General features: G+C 39.2%; 1 protein-coding gene across 1 annotated transcript in view; it reads right to left on the reverse strand.

Moving 5' to 3' along the window:
- SPEF2 (sperm flagellar 2) overlaps positions 1-15,139 on the reverse strand; it is a 331,758-nt gene that overhangs the window by 77,306 nt on the left and 239,313 nt on the right. Inside the window, exons 27-28 of the mRNA XM_006902126.1 lie at positions 9,175-9,319; positions 3,123-3,251 (exon numbers count right to left, since the gene is read on the reverse strand). Coding sequence (XP_006902188.1) covers positions 3,123-3,251; positions 9,175-9,319 — 274 coding nt within the window. The remainder of the gene's footprint in view (positions 1-3,122; positions 3,252-9,174; positions 9,320-15,139) is intronic.

The raw sequence follows: 15,139 nt of genomic DNA on the forward strand, positions 1-15,139 counted from the left end.
TGTGTGGATCATGACATGTTGTGGCTGACATTGAGAAGAATGAAAATGTCAGAGCACTTATTTGTGCTCATGGGGAACCTACACCTCATTCAGAAGGCTATTGTGCAAACAGAGTAGAGGAGCACTGCATGGTTTAGAATTGGGAAGGGAGTGTGCCAGGGTTGTATTCTCTCTCCATACCTATTCAACCTGTATGCTGAGCAAATTATCCAAGAAGCTGGAGTCTGAGGAGTGTGGCATTAAAATTGGTGGGAGACTCATCAATAACCTGAGTTATGCATATGACACAACATTGCTTGCTGAAAGTGAGAAGGACTTGAAACACTTATTGCAGAAGATCAAGGAATAGAACTTTTAGTATGGGTTATATCTCAATGTCAGTAATAAAAAAATTCTTACTAAAAAAATTCTTACAGTGGACCAATAGGCACTGTCATGATGGATGGAGAGGAAATTGAAACTCAACTTTATTTTGCTTGGATCCACAATTAACACTCTTAGTATGAGCAGTCAGGAAATAAGGAGATGCATTGCACTGGAAAAATATGCAGTTACAGACCTTACCAAATATTGAGGAGTAGTGATGTTACTTTGAAGAGTAAGGTGCATCTGACTCGGGTCATAATCTTTCCAATTACTAGCTATGCATCTGAGAGTGGAATAATGAATAAGGATGACAGAGTAAGAATTGACACCTTTGAGCTGTGATGTTGGAGAAGAGCACTAAACATTCCATGGATGGCCAAGGAAATGAATAGTTAGTCTTAGAGAGGGTGCAGCCAGAGTGCTCTTTGGAGTCAAGAAAGATGAGGCTTCACCTCACACACTTTGGATATATTGCTAAGAGGTGCTATTCCTTGGAGAGGGATATGATGCTGGGAAAGGTGGAGGGTCAGGAAAGGAGAGGAAGACCCTCAACCAGGTGGATTGACACGATGACTGCTGTAGTGGACCATTGTATGTCAGGAAGTGTGAAGATGGTACTGGATAGAAGAGGGTTCAGATATTTTGTTCATAAGGTCGGTATGAGTTGTGCTCAACTTGATGGAACACACAACAACAACAACATTCCTTCTTCACTGTTTCCAGCTTGCATTCCAGTCACCAACTAGTCTTGATGGCATGTTTGGTTAATTTTGGACTGCAAGATTTGGTAAAAATTTCAATTTCTTCCTCTTTGGCTCTAGAGTAAGAACTGTATATTTGATTAATAGTTTTAATAACAAGTCTTCCTTGTATGCATATAGATAATATCACTCACAACATTGAATTTTAAGATAGAACTTGAAATTGACTTTTTGCCCATTATTAATTTGACACTATTCTTCGTCTGGGTTTCATTCCCAGTATAGTATACCATTTGATTATCTGATTCAAAGTAGCCAAAACTAGTCCATCTTATTTCATTAATACCTAGAACATCAGTGTTCATGTGTCCTATTTCATTGTTGACAATTTTCAGTTTTCCAAGCTTCAAGCTACATACAATCCATTTTCCAATTATTAAAGGACTTTGGCCACTATTTTTCCTATTTTCAATTGACTTCCAAACTGAGCTTTACCACTTCATAACTCAATGCAGGATCAGCAGGTGCTGAAAATTCAAAGAGTGATGGGGCTTGGCTGGGTGCGTAGGACAGAGGTCTTGGCTGGTACACCTACAGCTCCTCTGCTGGTTTCCACGTCAACTATTTTCTTCCTTCTCCTAAGTGTAGCAAATTACAGCACAGGAGGTAAATTAGTCTCTTGAGTCAGGCTGGATGGATCCCCTTCTGTTATCATCCTTGTGTCATCTTGGGGAAATCACCTAACCTCTCTGAGTGCAGAGAATTTCTTTAATTTACCAGGCTTTGGATTAAATGCAATACTGAGTATAAGGCCATAACTTTCCCAAGACTCTGGCCCTGTGGAAAATGCTTTGGGAAAACTAATTACCATTGTTATTCCAGTATTCTTAGTTGGGTTGATGAGAAGGCAGGAATGCTTACTCACTGGGAAGTTCCAGAGATCGACCATCCTATAAATACCATAAAAGGTGCTCAGAGGAAAACAGGGTGATGGTCTTCTTGATTTAATTAACAATCAGTTTTGGACCAAGACCTTCTTGTTTAAACAAATTAGGATTCAATGGGTAGGCCTTTGTGATTAAAAGTTGGTTGGGCCTGAGTGCCTATTACTGCAGGCCAGAGGGTTTATTGTGAATACTGATTTACTATTAGAATTACAAACTAAATTGTTAAGTTTGTTATGTTTGACAAGAACATTGTTCCAGTTGATACAGTACTTGTCTGTCAGTTTGCTGTACAGAGATAACTTGTGGGTTGCTGTGATACTGAAACTACACCACTGGTGTGTGGGTTACCTGTGGTGGACAGGTTTTAGTAGAGCTCCCAGATTAAGACAGACTGGAAAGCAGGATTGGCTATTCACTTTTTAAATAACAGGCCTTTGAAAACCCTATGAACAGTAGAGTTGTTGTTGTTGAATGCCTTCGAGTTGAGCATGACTCATAGTGACCCTATGAACAAAAGGCCTTAAGGCTTTCCATAACTATTAACATTTATAAAAGTTCATAGAGTTTTCAAGAGGCATGTTGTTTAGGAAGTGAGTGGATGCCACTCCTGCTCTGCTTCCAAATGAACAGTAGAGAGCTCCCTATAAAACCACTTAATTTAGAATCACATCAATTCCTTAAGATTTTCTTTCTATTTCTAATCTTTTTTATTTTAATTCCTGATGCTACTTTTTTAAGTTCTTTCCAAATTCTCAGGTCCCTTTTTGAGATCCTGACAGACAAACTGCTACTGTGATTAGGGGTGCCAATGGGTCTGATTGTGCTGCTGGTGCAGGACCGGGCAGTTTTTCCTTCTGTTTGCATAGTGTTACCATGAATCAGAGCTGACCTGACAACACCTAACAACAACAACAACAACAACATCAACATATCTGACATCTGTCAAATCTGTGGTTTGTTCCATATAATCAAAAAAAACCAGCTACATGTTCTACTTTTCTCTCTGTTTGCTTTGTGATCTACAGATGGTTTGAGGACACATTGGTGTGCACTATTTTCCTATTCACGTTCTACTGAAAAACCATCATCTTAATTCTTTCCAATTTACCTTCAAACTGCAAAGCAGCAAGATGTTCTTCCTTTATCTTGAGTTTCAGCTCATTTTTCCTTTGCATCTCAGCGATTTCCTCTGGGGTGGCTAGTACAGGTGATGATTCTGCTACAGGTGGTGATTTACCTGAAAGGGCAACAAACATGCTGAGCAAACGAGCAAACACATACATGCTCACACACACAACACTTGGACAAAATGAATATGGAGCTTATTGCTGTTGTTGGTAGGTGCTGTCAAGTAAACACAATTCATAGCAACCATATAAAACTTGTCCTATTCAGTGCCATCCTCATCTCTGACACACATCATCACATTGCTGCAGCCATTAATGCCATTGAGGGTCTTCCTCTCTTTTATTGACCCTCTACCTTTCCAAGGGGATGCACAAGGACTTGACTCTCCCAATGATGCGCCCAAAGTATGTGAAAGGAAGCATCGCCAACTTTGTCTATAAAGAGCACTCTTCTGGCTGCACTTTCCTCTAGGGTTTTAGAAACCCGTAAGTGATGTAATCTTGATAGTTATAACTAGCTTGAGCTCCTCCTTCTGGTGTCTATGTTGGACTCATTTATTTTTTTTAAATCCCATTTGTACAATTCCGTGGAGGCATGAGTTATGCAGTAAGTACAGAAATGGAGATGCAATTAGCCAGAAGATGACTTGATTTCCAGATTGTCACTGAGAAAAGGTGATCCTCTGTTGGATTTTGAAGGCTGTGAATCTTTACAGGAGATTACCTCATCCTTTTTCTGACAAGTGTCTGGGAGATTCGAATACTAATCTTTTGATTAGTAAAGAAACATACACGGCATAACAATCTCAGAAAGATGTGGCAGAAAATAGCAACCTAAAATCCATGTAATTATGGCTAATTAGTGCTTAATTATAAAAGGGATCTCTGGTGACTGAGTGATAAGAAGCTGCCCTGACAACCCAAAGGCAAGTAGTTCAAATTCATTAGCTGCTCTAATCCACTAGCTTCTCCTTGGGAGAAAAATTGGCAGCCTCTTTCAATATGATTCACTGCTTTTGAAAACTTGCTGGAGATTCAGCAATGAGTTGGTTCTGAGTTGGCGACACAACAACAATAACAAGGTTTAAATATAAACATAAAAATTTTAGTGATTGTACAAGATAAGTAGAAAACAAGGATTTGTAAATATATGTCTAAAGATGTAGACTGGGAGACAGCAGTGTAATGTTAGTTGTGAGTGCTAATTTATATAATTCCGCCTAGTTAAACAGCCTACAGCACATGGTATTCCCAGGCCCAACCCTGGTTAGTTTCCATGGTCAGATGTGTTCAGTATGTGATGGCCAGGAAATTTGGAGGACAGTTGTCTGGCCAATGGTTTGGGAAAGGTACGTATTTGTTCCAGTTCCTAAGAAAGGTGATCCAACAGAACGTGGAAAGTATGTAAGCAATTTCATTAATGCCGCATACAAGGAAAACACTGACGATGATCATTCAAAAATGGATGGAATAGTACATAGAGAGGAAACTGCCAGAAGTTCAAACAAGATTTAGAAGCAGCCGTGGCACCAGGGATATCATTGCTGATGTCAGATGCATTCTGGCTGAAAGTAAAGAATACCAGAAGAATGCCTATCTATGCTTCATTGACTATGAAAAGCATTTGACTGTGTGGATCACAATAAGTATGGCTAACATTGAGAAAAATGGGAATCCCAGAGTACTTAATTGTGTTTATCTGAAACCTACACTTGGACCAAGAGGCTGTTTTGAGAAGAGCACAGGGGAACACTGTATGGTTTAAAAGGAAGAAGAGTGCATCAGGGTTGTTTTCTGTCTCCATTCCTATTCAATCTGTATGCTGAGCAAATTATTTGAGAATATGGACTCTATGAAGAAGGATGTGGCATCAAGATCAGAGGAAGACTAATCAATAATCTATTATACAGATGAGAAAATATTGCTTGCTGAAAGTGAGGAGAACTTGAAGCACTTGTAGAGTGCTTAGAGAAATATAGCCCTCAATATAGATTGTATCTCAGTATCAAGAAAACAAAGATTCTTACCACTGGATCAATAGGCATCATCCTGATAAATGGAGAAAAGAATGATACTGTCAACAACTTCATCTTACTCGGAACCACAATCAACACCCTTACCAGAAGTCAGGAAATCAGCAGTTGGATTGCACTGGTAAAACCTGCAATCAGGAACCTTTCCAATTTATGACAGCAATGACGACAGTTTGAGTACTACGGTGTGTCTGATTCAGACCATGGTTTTTCTGATCACTTGCTATGAATCTAAGAGCTGGAAAATAAATAAGGATGACAGAAGAATAATTGACACCTTTGAGCCATGGTATTGGAGAAGAGTACAGAACATCCCATGGACTGCCAAAAGAACAACTCACTATGTCTTTGAGAAAGTATAGCCAGAGTGTTCTTTGGAGGCAAAGATGATAAAGCTTCACTTTATACACTTTGAACCTGCGATTGGAGAGGGTATTCCTTGGGGAGGGACATGTTTCTTGGAGGGTCAGCAAAGGAGAGGAAGACCTTCAACTAGGTAGATTGACCCAGTGACTACTGCAATGGGCTCAAGTGTTTCAGGAAGTGTGAAGATGGCATAGGATAACAGGGTTCAGATCTATTTTTCATAGGGTAGCTATGGATTGTACTCCACTTAATGGAACCTAACAACAACAACTTCATTAAAAAATTCTTTAGCATCTGGCTTCAGTGTATTTATTACCTTCTGGAGAAATTAATGTAAACAAAGGAATTGTGATAGATATATTATTCGAAATCATTAACGTATGTACATGTTATAGAGGAAAGAGTTTAATTTATCTGGATTTATGTTTTATCAACTGTAAAATTAAGGAATTGCTTCTGACTAGTTATTTCACAGGGAGTTTTGATGGCTTTGTGTTAAGGACTTGTGCTGCCAACCCAAAGACATGCATTTGGAATTCACCAGCTGCTGTGCAGAAGGAAGAGGGGCAGTCACCTCCCATGCAATTTACTGCCTCTGAAAACCTATTGAAGGGCCAGCTAGGAGTTAGTTCTGCCTCAACAAGACTTATCAACAAGAAGTTATTCTACTAAAGTAGACTGAAGCGTTTCCCTCCAACGTACTTATTTTCTTTGTTGTTATCCTCTGAGATAGACTGAAGAGGCACATTCTTTACTGATGTTCTACTCTTCTTTCAAGTGTTACTAAATCTCATGTTTTCTGCCATGTTTTAGTGCTCTGTTTTGCCAGCTCCTATGAGTATTACTTTGTTACTTCTACATACTCTACATGGGAAGCATTTCCCTGTGCTTTCAAATAGAAGACGACGTTGCCTCCAAAATACCTGTAACTTCCTTATCAAAGAACAAGAATTATTGAGCATTTGGCCCTGCAGCTAGATAAATGAATAGAAACTGTGTTAGCTATTTTTGTTTGGCAAGAAGCCGCACTGCAATCCCTAAACCATGCAGTTTGAGGCCACCAGATGTTCCATGGGACAAGGATGGCCAATCTCCTCCTATGCAATTAACAGCCTCTGAAAACCTGCCGGAAGGTCAGTTATGGGTCAGTTCTGACTCTATGGTACTCAACAACAACAATAACAATAAGAAGTTGGTTTTTAGGTAGAAATAGTCCTGGGGTGGTGTAAATGCCTAGACTGTTAAGTGAAAGCGTAGAAGTTCAAGTCCACTCAGGTGAAATTAATGGGTGAAAAATAATTTCTGAAAAAAATCAGTCATTGAAAGCCCTATAAAACACATTTCTACTCGGACATGGGTCACAATAAACTCTTGGAATGGACTTGTGGGCCATTGATGATGATGTAATTGGCATCTATAGGGGTAGCTCACATAGCTGACTCCTTATGAACATGCACAATTGATTAATAGAAGTCTTTTCCTCTATCGTGCCTCAGGCCACTTGTAAAACGTAAACATTCAGAAGGGAGTGGAATTCTTATGATTGAATTGTTTTAAGATTAACAGGAGGTCTCCTCTAACCTGAGTTTTCTTTTTACTTTATATTCTATGATGGCCTGCAGGCAAAGATTTAGGTGGGATGCCTCTCAGAGAAGGGAGTACAAAAGTACAAGCAATTGGCTTTTAAACTTCTCTGGTATATTAAAGCAAGTTAAGGCATCTCCTTACCGTACAATCTTCCAGTTTATATAGTCTCACTTTTGTTGTTCTTTGTACCATAGAGTCATAACTGGCCCACAGCTGACCTGCCGGATGGGTTTTCAGAGGCGGTTAATCTCATGGGAGGAGATTGCCCATCCTTCTCCTGCGGAGCTGCTGGTGGCCTCGAACCACGTGCCTTCAAGATTGCAGCACAGCTTCTTGCCACTAAACCGTCTGAACTCTGGAGTCTCACATTAGCAGTTCCCCTCTGTGATTTGCTACCTTCGAAAACACACTATGATCAGCTATGAGTTAGTTGTGACGCGAGGACCTGCAACAACAAACAACATACTGTCTTTGAGGATTATTCCACCTAAATACTCTGGATATTTGGATAAATAAATTGGATGGCATTGACATACAATGTAATTTTCTAACTAACACCCACAGGCTTACAGAAACCTGAGTCCTTTTAAGCCAGGACTTTGAATGGATTTGAGCTAGTTCAATCACGGTCTATACAGTAACACTAGAACAGATTCAAATGTGTAGAATGTGATTATTCTGCACCAATAAAGGAAATGGGGGAAATGGCACATGGAAGCCAAGGAGAAGCATTGAGATCTCTTCTGGGTGCCTGCTATGAGTTCTGGACTGCTGCCAGGACTGTGAAGCATGCCACACATTCAAAGGACATCCTTAGCCACCATCTTTGAGCAGGGCATTATCACTTCTGACTCTGCCTGTCAAGAGATTTGGTTGCTATGCAATAGACATAGTGGTCTTTGGATTAAGTGTCCAAGAGGCCATCAATCCGTAATTTTTCTCTTTCTAGTAATTCACATTTTATAAAACTAAGAGCAAGGGAACACTGCATAGTTCAAAATTGGGAAGGGCGTATGCCAGGGATGCGTCCTAACTCCATACCTTTTCAACCTGTATGCAGAACAGATCATCCAGGAGGCTAGGCTCTATGAGGAGAAATGTGGGGTCAAGATTGGTGGAAGATCTATCAACAATCTGCGTTATGCCGATGACACAACCCCGCTTGCTGAAACTGAGGAGGACCTCATGCACTTGCTGCAGAAGGTCAAGGACTGCAGTCCCCAATATGGATTGAGGCTCAATGTCAAGAAGACAAAGATTCTCACCACTGGACCAATTGGCAGCATCAGGATGGATGGTGAAGAGATTGAGATTGTACACAGCTTTAGTTTGCTTGGCTCCACAGTCAACACTCTTGGCACCAGTAGCCAGGAACTTAAAAGGCATATTGCCATGGGAAAGTCTGCTGTTAGGGACCTCTCCAGAGTACTGAAGAGCAATGATGTCTCTCTGGAAACTAAGGTGTGTCTGATACAGGCCATGGTCTTTGCAATCACTTGATATGCATCAGAGATTTGGACAATGACCAAGGAGGATAGAAGGATAATTGATGTCTTTTGAGCTGTGGTGCTGGAGAAGAGTATTGAGAGTACCATGGACTGCTAGGAAAACAAATAGATTCATGCTGGAGAGGGTTAAACTGGGTGGCTCCTTGGAGGCAAGGATTCTGAGGCTCCATCTAATATACTTTGGACATGTTGTAAGGAGAGACCGGTCCTTGGAGAAGGACATCATGCTTCGGAGGAGGGAGGGATGGCGCAGGAGGGGAAGACCCTCTATGAGGTGGATTGATTCAGTGACTGGGATAATCGGGATGGGAGTGTCAGAGACAGTGCGATTGGCACAGGACAGAGCAGAGTTTAGGGCTGTTGTACATAGGGTCGCTATGAGTTGCAGGCGAATTGACAGCACATAACAAGTCCATTCCCTGATTTCAAATCTAATAAACCATATTCTAGTGGCATAGGGATCCATATACTTGACTAAGTGTTTTCTACCAAGAAGAGCTTAAAACATCCAGAGTTGTGGATGCCAAAATCAGGAATACCTTTAGCCTTTTTCTCTGCTTTTTGCTTCTTGGGCTCCTTTTTGGCTTTTTTGTTGACACCAGCCTGAGTAGGTTTGTCTCTTAGATCTACTGGCTGCATTTCTTTTTCTTCCTCCATGACTCTCTGGTGAACTTCAGCAGCTACCTGGTTATGTAATAGCAAAATATCAATTAGTGTAGCATTTATGAGATAAGATAGCCATTTGAGTTTATCATCACCAGATCTCATTGAAATTTCATTCCACTGTAAACCTGCCCATGTATTCACTTTCTAACAGAATTCACGCTGTGAGTTTTTAACTTAAATGGAAACCCAACATCAGTTTCCTCACAACCTACTATGTGAAGGCTGCTCACTCTCTCCAACCCTTCCTATAACACACCATTCATTGTACTTCTTTCAGTGTATCATGGCTCCGTGATTAAGTAAACATTCCTGTATTTAAGTCTGTGGACTTACCCTTTATTCTTCTGAGTTCCTGTTATTACTGAGTCTCCAATCATAGGAATTTTGCTAGGTCAGTGTTTCTTAATGTTGGTTGCTGTGGTTTTGTTTTTTTCTTTTGTTTGTTTTTTTAAATTATTTTAAATGATTTTATTTAAATTTTTAATTTAGTTGGAGAAGAGATCTTAACATCCCATGGACAGCCAAGAGAATGAACAGATATGCCTTAGAGAGGCTGCAGTGAAAGTGCTCTTTGGAGGAAAAAATAATGAGGCTTCACCTCACTTACTTTGGGGATATTGCTAGGAGGGGCTATTCCTTGGATAGGGACAGCATACTGGGAAGGGTGGTGGGTCAGCGAAGGAGAAAAAGACCCTTAATTAGGTGGATTGACACAGTGACTGCTGTAATGGGATCTTGTGTGTCAGGAAGTGTAAGGATGGTGCAGGATAGAACAGATCTGTTGTTCAGAGGGTTGCTTTAAGTCATGATTGACTCGATGGCACCTTACAACAGCAACATGGACTTTAGACAATTTCCCCACCTCCTATGAAATTTTAATATAACAGTTACACCATACATTTTACTCCTTATCCATTAACTATATAATCTGACATATCACATTTATGACAACAATAAAATCTGCTATAATTTTATACAAATGCCATATGTCTAGTAATAACTAATGTCAAGGTGTAAGGCAAGAATAATGCTGACTCTGATGATTAAAGTTATGTATCTGTTTGTCTGAGTTATAGCTTAGCTGTTACGTAAAGATTTAATTTGGTAGTTATGTAATGCTATAATTTGGCAGTTACATAATCATCTTCCACTTTGTGTACTGATGTGGTTATTCTCTATTTCATGTCTTTTTTTTTTCTATAATGACCTTGTCTTTGGAACCTAACCATATCGATAAATGAGGAACTATTAGTATATGTTTATATGTTCACAACTGTGCTTCATATATAAAAACATAAAAGTTTTGGGTTATTTCTTTTCTTTCCCCACCAGAACTGACTGCTGAGAATGTATGCTTTATACTGCCTGGGGAGTCTCTAGATGTGTATAAACAGCTAGTCAGTTTTGTTCAATATTTTACTGCACAAATAATGAGGAAATGAGAGCTTATAGGAACTCATATATTGGCATGCTTTCTGTTACCAAATCCAAGGTTAATGATGGGAGAAAAGGATTAGGAGACAGGAGAAGGAAGGTTGTTGGAGGTGAGGAGGGAGATGAAGAAGACAACATCTCAACCCTTAAGAAGAAGCTCACAGTCCTGCAGGTGAAGCACACTAGTCAATCTTGCTTTCTGGAAATTTCTGCCACATTTGCTGCCACTTGGCTCAACCCTTAACCATTTCCAACAGTTCCATTAAAGTTAAGTCTCACCCTACCTTCCAACTGAGATGTGTTCCTCTCCAGAGCTGGACTAGTTCTACGTCTCTGTACTTGTCCTTGCTGTTAGCAATGACAAACAATGCTCATAGAGGATGCCCAGTAAGTGTTTACTGATTGATCAGATGTCTTTCAAAATAATCATATTCTAGTCAATGCACCATCATCTGCTTCAATCTTAGCAGACTCTTGTGGGGAAGGCACAGACAGAAGGTCTTCAGAGAGTAAGCCAGTTTTTAATCAGATGCCTTTTTGATACAAATGGATTTCGTGCTGTCTACTATACATTCAAGTTCTTGGTAAAGCTGGCTTGCTAACATTCGTGGTAAAGCAGACTTGTTAACATTGTCTGCTAAATGTCAAGCAATTCATTTTTTAATCTGTTCTTTGCCAAACACGAGTTGGCAATTTCCTTTAAAATTGGAGCTTTCTATTTTGTAAACAGCTCTGCTGTGGTGACGGTCAGGATGGTAATTATCATCATCTTCATTTTTCTGGGCTCCTTGTCTCTAAGAACGCTGAGTGTCTTTCAAAAAATTAACACATTTCACAGTATGTCCCCAAAACTATCTCCTAACTCTGGAGATAACTTGACATTGTGGGTGTTAAATGTGACTTATTTCTTCCAAATTATTTCATGCCTGCTAATTAGGAGAAGGTCCTGTTAAAATTACAATGGGATGCTAAATGTGTAGCTCTTGGGGAAACTGTTCTGTAGAAGAAAAGTGAGGTTGAAATGCTCTAATTTAAATTGCACTATCTTAGATGGCACTGTTTCCACCCAAATCCCAATTACTGATTTTCTATTATTGTGATTGAGTGACATTTTCCACAGCTAATTGGTTTCATTCTATCATTCATGCACATTTTGTTTTATAATATAAATTACAATATTCACAATATAATCCCACTTTGACTCCTTCCTCCCTGCAATTCTTATCTCTGTTAATCCTTCTGGGCTACCTCTTTCTGCCTTTAATATTTTATCCTTGGGTAAAATGCTGCTTTTTAAAAAAGTTTATTTCATTTAATCATTCATGTACATTTATAACATTAGTTACACTTGATCAATGCCATTTATCACATCACATCAAATCTTCACTCTACTTCCTTTCCTTCGCCCTACCTATCCAGCCACTAATCTCTGCTCACTTCTTTCTCATCTTTTTCAATCCTCCATGTGTGTTTCTGTTTCCTTAGCATTGTGATTTTTTTCAGTCAATCAGTCATGCTATATAGGATGTTATTCTATGGAGGGAATGGGTGACTCTCAAAGGTTATTCTTCACCTTCTAGACCTGCTGTTTGGCTGAAAGTGGAGCCATTGCAGTGAGTTTTGCTCTTGGCTCCATGGGTGACTAAAGGCCATAGTTTCAGAGATTGTATAGGTCTTTTATCAAGCCAGTAAGCCTGTCTTTTTTATGTTTTTGAGTTTTGCTCCACATTTTCCTCAGTCTATCCAGGATCTCCCACCATGATCCCTTTTAAAGTGATCAGCAGTGGCCCTGAAACATCTTAGGAAATCATGTCTGCCTCTTTTGGAACTCAACATTTGTGAAAGTCATGGGACACAAAATCATAAAAATTGATTGTTTTTGTTTTGTGTACCATCTAGTCGGAACCGACCCATAGCTGACTTTGGAGAGTTTTCAAAAGCAGTTAACCACACAGGAGGAGACTGCCCATCCTTTTCATGTGGAGGAGCTGACCTCAAACTGCATGCCTTCGGTATTTGAGTGCAGCTTCTTGCCCCTAGGCCACCAGAGCTGTACAGGATTCATATATAATTATTAGGAATATCATGTAATTGTTGGACTTGACTTCCTGCTATGCTTTCTGTGTGACTTTAAAAAAAAATCTTAAGAAGACTGGGATAATAGCATCTACTTCCTAAATAACATGCCTCCAGAAACTCTATGAACTTTTATAAATGTCGACAGTTGCAGAGGGGCTTCAGGCCTTTTGTTCATAGGGTTGCGATGAGTCGTGTTTGACACGAATGCAATCAACAAGAATACTTAAAATTTAAAAACCATTCTCATATGTTGTTGCTGTTGTTATGTGCCATCGAGTCACCTGCAACTCATAGTGACCCTATGTACAACAGCCCTAAATCCTGCTCTATCCTGTGCCATTCTTATTGTCTCTGACACACCTAACCCTAGTACCTCAGTCACTGAATCAATCTATATCATTGAGGGTCTTCCTTTCCTGTGCTATCTCTCTACCCTCACGCTCTCCAAGACTGGTCCCTCCTTGCAACATGTTCAAAGTATGTCAGACAAAACCTCAGTATTCTTGCCTGACCTAACTGTCTCCAGGACAGTTCTCTTAGCCCTGCATGGTGTATTCAAAACTCTTCTCCAACACACAGCTCAAAGGCATCATTAACTCTCATATAGCTTTTTTATTTGGATTCCTTCACAAAGCAAGTGAGGAAAGAGATACATATTAATGTTGATATAGAAATGAAAGAAGAAATAAAGAAATACAGAAATGAAGATTCAGAAAGCTTAAGTGATTTGTCTACACTCAGCCAAATTAATCAAGATCTGGCACCAGCTAACATTGTGCTGTGTGACATTCTGTTTAATAATATAGTATTTTAAAATGTCACTTTGCTCCAGGTAGTTTTAAATTCAATTGGTAAGATTTGTAGTTTTTCTGGGTAGCATAATCAGTAATAAGAATAACAATTCATCTACTTTGTAGCACTACCAATTTGGTTTCTGTTTTCTAGTTCTTGGCAAAACACATTTAAAAATTCTCAAAATGGATCTTCAAAACAAATATGAAATAATTTCAATAGCTTTATATGAAACAGTGTACATTCTTTGTTTAAAATGTAATTCAGTCAGATATAATTAATAAAAAACACCACATAATAATGAAAACCATTCTCTTTGTAAGCTTTCACTAAAATCACAATAAAATAATAATAACAACAACAAAATTATCATGACTTGAGTCAGGCACAACTTAGTCCTCAAAGTGACTTTCTTGCTGTCTAGAAATTTAATAAGGTCCTTTGGGACAAATTTACTCAGAGTGGTTTATCACTGTATTTCTTTACTGCTGCTTCCATAGGCAAAGGTAAAATGCTTTGCCAGATGCTTTCAAATGGGTGACAAAATTAACGACATACCAGAACTTTTGAGATACAGCAAAAATAAATAATAGAAGGGGTTTTGTCTTTACACGTGAATTTGTTGCTGTTGTTATTGTTAAGTGCTGTTGAGTCATAGATGACTCATAGTAACCCTATGAATGAAAAATCTGAACACTTGTATGCCTTGCATCATTTCTCCAAGTTCATAGAGTTTCCAGAGGCAAGCTATTGTGGAAGTGGTTGCCACTCTTGCTTCACAGCTTGTTTTAATCGGGGAGCTCCACCAAACACTGTCCATCATGGGTAAACATTATCGCATCTGATGCATCAGTGTCACAGTGTTCAGCTTCACAGCAGCCGTGAGTTATTACCTCTCTACAGCAAATGGACAGACCAGTGCTATATCACGTAGAAGAATGTTTGATCAAAAATGAAATTAAATTTAAACCAGGCCTGAGGGCTGCAGATTAAAATTCCCCACCTTTGGCTTGGTAGCATCACTTTCTATCCACTAGGCCAACAGAGCTCTTTCTATGTTGTTGTTGTTAAGTGCTGTCAAGTCATAGATGACTCATAGTAACCCTGTGAATGAAAGACCTGAACAAAATTGCTTGTATCCAGAAACTCTATGAACTTGAAGAAAGTGCATTTATTAGAAAAGAGGAAAGAGTGAAAATAATGAACTATCAAGCATCCCAAAATCTTAGAGGAAGAATGGCAAAATAAACTTAAGAGAGCAATATGGGGGGAAGATAGGTTAATGTAAGGGGGGTAAGTTCTGGTGAAGCTGATTAAAGAAGAGGAAAAACAAAAGTAATCAAAATCATGATTGGAAAGGAGCAATAAAATAGCTACTACACCATCAAAGAAATAATCCATCATGACCAAGTGGGATTTATAACAGGTATGCAAGGGTGGTTCAACATAAGGAAAACAATCAATGTAATTTATCACATTAACAAAGCAAAGAACAAAACCACATGATCCTATCAATTGATGCAGAAAAGGCCT

The sequence above is a fragment of the Elephantulus edwardii genome, unplaced genomic scaffold (genome assembly GCF_000299155.1).
Source record: "Elephantulus edwardii isolate Elephantulus edwardi_28Jun2011 unplaced genomic scaffold, EleEdw1.0 scaffold00370, whole genome shotgun sequence".
Classification (NCBI taxonomy): domain Eukaryota; kingdom Metazoa; phylum Chordata; class Mammalia; order Macroscelidea; family Macroscelididae; genus Elephantulus; species Elephantulus edwardii.